Below are 6,000 nucleotides of genomic sequence, written 5' to 3' on the forward strand. Positions count from 1 at the left end.
ACTAACATTTTACACCCATTCTATACAGTCACAAATGTCATATGTCATAAATGATGTACAGCATACATTGCTATCCTGCTCTGTCCAGACCATATGTGCTTTGGTGAACTCTGACCTATTATTGTGTGTCCAACAGGTGGATAATTCCTCTTTGACTGGCGAATCGGAACCCCAGACTCGGTCACCTGACTGCACCCATGACAACCCCCTGGAGACTCGCAACATAGCTTTCTTCTCCACCAACTGTGTAGAAGGTACTGTTGCCGCGACAACCATGTGCCGTGTCGCCATCCTGCTGCCTGCTCTCTCTGCCCTCGTGCCCCACAATGCTTTGCCGTGAGAGCCGGAGAGGGAGCCTGGCGCAGCCGTGGCGACACCCACCTGATTGATTTTATTTGTCACTCCCACTCTCACCCTCTCCCGTTCTCTTCCTCCGGCTCTCTCTCTCGCTCTGTCCCCCCCTCCCACAGCGTTAGCATTAGCACCTGGTCTCTGAATAATCCCATTCTCCAGGGGGCTCATTTGACAGGCCTCTGTGCCTGCTCAGGCAGGGCCCAACCGCCATGTTGCACAGTGTGCGCTGTTCAGCTGAGCCAACGACATGTACATGTGCTGCACTCGGGTTCATGGTGAAGTAATGAGATGGAAAAGAAGATACCTGCATGAGCTTTCAGATTTATTATCAAACACAGTTTCACAGCACAGTGTGTACCAGGCACTGTTTCAGCACAGCCTTTGTCAGGCACTGTTTCAGCACAGCCTTTGCCAGGCACTGTTTCAGCACAGTCTGTACCAGACACTGTTTCAGCACAGCCTTTACCAGGCACTGTTTCAGCACAGTCTGCACCAGACACTGTTTCAGCACAGCCTGCACCAGACACTGTTTCAGCACAGCCTTTACCAGGCACTGTTTCAGCACAGTCTGCACCAGACACTGTTTCAGCACAGCCTTTACCAGGCACTGTTTCAGCACAGTCTGTACCAGGCACTGTTTCAGCACAGTCTTTACCAGGCACTGTTTCAGCACAGTCTGTACCAGGCACTGTTTCAGCACAGCCTTTGCCAGGCACTGTTTCAGCACAGTCTGCACCGGACACTGTTTCAGCACAGTCTTTACCAGGCACTGTTTCAGCACAGTCTTTACCGGCACTGTTTCAGCACAGCCTTTGCCAGGCACTGTTTCAGCACAGTCTTTACCGGCACTGTTTCAGCACACACATACACACACGCACACACACACACACACACACACGCACACATACACACACACACACACGCACGCACGCACGCACACACGCACACACACACACACACATATTAAGCCGATAGGTGTTCTGTAGCCTGTGGAACAGGGTGGGTTGCCAGGTCATCGGACATTTGAGAATCCCAGAGACAATCCCCTCCTCCTGCCTTCAATTACTCAGCAGCTGGGGTCTCAATCACCCCAAATCCGCCCGGATCAAGAGATCCCGCCGTGTCTCCGCGCGCGTGACCGCTGGTTCGTGTTTACAGTGGATCATGAACAGATATGATTAAATGCTCCGACAGGCAGATAGAAATGCCTTTGTCAGCGTAATGAGTTTTGGAGGAGTTCTGCATTAGCTGCTCTGAGTGATATTGAGTGATCCCTCCTCACCCCCAGCGTGATTGTTAAATTGGTTTTTTTAAAGAAATAGTCCTTTTCTAAAGCTTGTGTGTGTGCCCCATGTGGTCTGTGTACAAGAGACAATGACATTGAATGAGAAAATCCCATCAGTGTCCAGCAGAGGGAGATGCAAGTCCACGTAAGAGATCCAGCCAGCTCAGGTTTCTGCCGTATCAAACACATACGCCACAGCACATTGGAGCTAATGCACGGGCACACGATTCAGAGATTTAATTTCCCTCCTTTCACCAAATCATTTATGTGCTCAGCTAGCCTGCTCTCCCTCTTTTGTTAAAATGTTAGTGTGATTGATTGTGGTTAACGGTCAATTGTTTATACGGTGATGATGAAATGCTTTGTCTAGTCATTTTTGTTCCTGTCTTCTGTATTCTTGTGCAACTGCATTTGCGTGTACTGCTTTCTCCACCGCATGCCAAACTCAAAAAGGATCTCTCCCCTGCGTAAATAAAGGATGCTCAAATAAATACGTTATGAGGCCAGTCTGTCCCGCCGGAGTTTGAGTGTCAGTATCAGGGCCGCGTCGGGGTGTTTGTGGCCCCTTGTGGCGTCAGTACTGACCGTGCCCCCCCCCCCCATCCCGCAGGCACGGCGCGTGGCATCGTGGTCTGCACCGGCGACCGCACGGTCATGGGCCGCATCGCCACCCTGACGTCGGGCCTGGAGACCGGAAAGACCCCCATCGCCAAGGAGATCGAGCACTTCATCCACCTGATCACGGGCGTGGCCGTCTTCCTGGGCATCACCTTCTTCGTCCTGTCCATCGTGCTGGGCTACTCCTGGCTGGAGGCCGTCATCTTCCTCATCGGCATCATCGTGGCCAACGTGCCGGAGGGGCTCCTGGCCACCGTCACCGTGAGTGTCTCCGCTTCCTGTACGCAGTGCGCAGTGTGTCTCTCCCTACATTTCTCCCTGTGTCTCCACTTCCTGTACGCAGTGTGTCTCTCCCTACATTTCTCCCTGTGTCTCTGCTTCCTGTACGCAGTGTGTCTCTCCCTGCGTTTCTCCCTATGTCTCTGCTTCCTGTACGCAGTGTGTCTCTCCCTACGTTTCTCCCTGTGTCTCCGCTTCCTGTACGCAGTGTGTCTCTCCCTACATTTCTCCCTGTGTCTCTGCTTCCTGTACGCAGCGTGTCTCTTCCTGCGTTTCTCCCTGTGTCTCCGCTTCCTGTACGCAGTGTGTCTCTTCCTACGTTTCTCCCTGTGTCTCCGCTTCCTGTACGCAGTGTGTCTCTCCCTACGTTTCTCCCTGTGTCTCTGCTTCCTGTACGCAGTGTGTCTCTCCCTACGTTTCTCCCTGTGTCTCCGCTTCCTGTACACAGTGTGTCTCTCCCTACGTTTCTCCCTGTGTCTCCGCTTCCTGTACGCAGTGTGTCTCTCCCTACGTTTCTCCCTGTGTCTCTGCTTCCTGTACACAGTGTGTCTCTCCCTACGTTTCTCCCTATGTCTCTGCGTCTTTCTCTGTGTCTATCCCTGTGTCTTTTCCTGTGTCTCTGTGTCTCTGTGTCTTTCTCTGTGTCGCTACCTGTGTCTTTGTGCCTCGGATGATGATATCATTTGTGCTTCCCTCTCCCCAGGTTTTCTGTTCACTTTGGCTCCCTTTGTTAGCGTCAGCTCACCCATTCCTAACGTTAATAGTGAAGGGTCAAAGGTCACAATACTGAAAGCCCTCGGTCTCTACAAACAGGGCGTTCCCCGTGGCTCTACCAGTGCAGAGGCTGCCCCCTAGTGTTCGGCGGCTCACCCTCCTCATGCGTCCCTTAACCCCGCCCACTCTCGCCCTGCCCAGGTGTGCCTGACCCTGACGGCCAAGCGCATGGCCAAGAAGAACTGCCTGGTGAAGAACCTGGAGGCCGTGGAGACCCTGGGCTCCACCTCCACCATCTGCTCCGACAAGACCGGCACGCTGACCCAGAACCGCATGACCGTGGCCCACATGTGGTTCGACAACCAGATCCACGAGGCCGACACCACCGAGGACCAGTCCGGTGAGAGAGCGGGACGCACGGCCCAGCACGCACACACACACACACACAAACATACACATACACACACACACACACACACGCGAGCACACACACACACACACACACACACACACACACGTATGCAAGCACACATGCACGCACATACACACACACACCAAGAGGACACGTCATATAATTACCCAGCTTTAGGCAGCAAACAATCAATCAAACACCATTATACCACAGATATTATAACGGACTACCCTGGTGGTCAAGGCCTCTTTATCAGAACCGCACCAGACTGAGGTTAGTGGAGGGAGCTCATGGTGCCGCTCCATTGCAGCTGCATGGCACCTGGTCACGGCAGAAAGAAGGCGGAACTTTCAATGTTAGGAATGCAGAGTTAAGAATGCAGAGTGTCTTTTAGCACAGACCGTGAAGTCACACAGCACCGCTCTTTAGTTCTTCAGTTCTTCATTTATTTGCACAAATTTAAAATCGCCAAAGGAAAAGAAACTAGTAAGCAGAACATTGTGCAGGACAGTGACAAGAAACGCTAAGGGGCTTGTGTAAGGTCTCTACCTATAATAACATACGGTTTACACAAATATTACTGCGAAATTAACACGTTGGAAAATGTATTTTTCTCTCCCTCCTTCCTTCTCCCTCTCTCGTCCTCCTCTCCTCCCCTCCCCTCCCCTCCCTCCGCCCCTCCTGCCAGGCACCTCCTTCGACAAGAGCTCGGTCACGTGGGTGTCGCTGGCGCGCGTGGCCTCCCTCTGCAACCGGGCCGTGTTCAAGGCGGGCCAGGAGAACCTGCCCATCCTGAAGCGGGACGTGGCGGGCGACGCGTCCGAGTCGGCCCTGCTCAAGTGCATCGAGCTCTCCTGCGGCTCCGTCCGGCTCATGCGCGACAAGAACAAGAAGGTGGCCGAGATCCCCTTCAACTCCACCAACAAGTACCAGGTCAGTGCGCCCCCTGCTGGACGCAGCGCGTTAACTGGCCTGTGCCGGAGACAGTGCTGCGGCGGTGCGGTATAACGGCTGAGGAGCTGGTCGTGTAACCTGAAGGTCGCAGGTTCGATTCCTCGGTAGGACACTGCCGTTGTACCCTTGAGCAAGCTACTTAACCTGCATTGCTCCAGTATATATCCAGCTGTATAATTGGATACAATGCTACGTAAGAAGTTGTGTAAGTCGCTCTGGATAAGAGCGTCTGCTAAATGCCTGTAATGTAATGTAATGTAATGCTGCCACAGTTCAGAGACCCACCAGAGCCACACAGTAAAATGTCTGGTGTTAAATCAGCTGTGATAGAATACATTTTTCTCTCACACGTGACTTTTAATCTCTTTCCGGCTCATATATCCTCTATTAGAGCTGAATTAATGCTGAAAACTATTATTGTACACAGCCATATGCGAGAAGCCCGTCGTGCTGTCACGAGTATGCTGAATGGAGATGACAGTCTCAGTGTCATACAGTACCTTCAAAAACCTGAAAACAGCGCTAGTCCTCCTGGAGTCTGGCAAGAGCACTCATATATCTGTCACACAGAGGCAATTTTTTCCTTATTAAATTATATTTTATGTGCATATGTTGTGCAGCACGTAAGCTGTACAGGTGCTATCCTGCGAACAGTGCCGTGTCATGTTCTCCAAAGCGTTCCTCTCGACACTTAACACCCGATCCTGCTGATGTCATGCTCAGGACTGAGCCCAGTACAGATATCACTGTGACAGTCGAACACCCAGACTGAGTCGGTCTGGCACAGTCTGAGTACAAGACTGCCCCAAATGTGACGATAACCTCAACCCCCCCCCCCTCCCCCTTTTTCCCCTCCGCAGCTTTCTGTGCATGAGACTGAGGACCCCAACGACAACCGCTACCTGCTGGTGATGAAGGGCGCCCCCGAGCGCATCCTGGACCGCTGCTCCACCATCATGATCCAGGGCAAGGAGCAGCCCATGGACGAAGAGCTGAAGGAGGCCTTCCAGAACGCCTACCTGGAGCTGGGAGGACTGGGGGAGAGGGTGCTGGGTGAGGGAGAGAACAAAATACATTAGGAGTTAAACAGAGAGAGAGATCTAGCAGAGATACATTTCTTTAAAATTAGAATTTTACGGTAAAATACTGGGAACTGGGTTGGGGAAATTAGATTTGGTGAGGGCTGGGTTTGAGGGATGTACTGGAGTGGGAGGGTGCAGAAAGAGCTGGAATATTGAGTATCTCACTCACCAAAATAGGGGATAGAGACAGCTGCTATTAGCTACTGTGTGGCACAGACTGACTAAGTGAAAGATTAGCTACTGTGTAGCACAGACTGACTAAGTGAAAGATTAGCTACTGTGTAGCACAGACTGACTAAGTG

General features: G+C 52.1%; 1 protein-coding gene across 1 annotated transcript in view; it reads left to right on the forward strand.

Moving 5' to 3' along the window:
- The window catches only part of atp1a3b (ATPase Na+/K+ transporting subunit alpha 3b), a 33,059-nt gene that overhangs the window by 19,476 nt on the left and 7,583 nt on the right, over positions 1-6,000 (forward strand). The window contains exons 7-11 of the mRNA XM_035414655.1: positions 137-254; positions 2,250-2,518; positions 3,452-3,650; positions 4,351-4,595; positions 5,477-5,669. Coding sequence (XP_035270546.1) covers positions 137-254; positions 2,250-2,518; positions 3,452-3,650; positions 4,351-4,595; positions 5,477-5,669 — 1,024 coding nt within the window. The remainder of the gene's footprint in view (positions 1-136; positions 255-2,249; positions 2,519-3,451; positions 3,651-4,350; positions 4,596-5,476; positions 5,670-6,000) is intronic.

This window comes from Anguilla anguilla, chromosome 1 (genome assembly GCF_013347855.1).
Source record: "Anguilla anguilla isolate fAngAng1 chromosome 1, fAngAng1.pri, whole genome shotgun sequence".
Classification (NCBI taxonomy): Eukaryota; Metazoa; Chordata; class Actinopteri; order Anguilliformes; family Anguillidae; genus Anguilla; species Anguilla anguilla.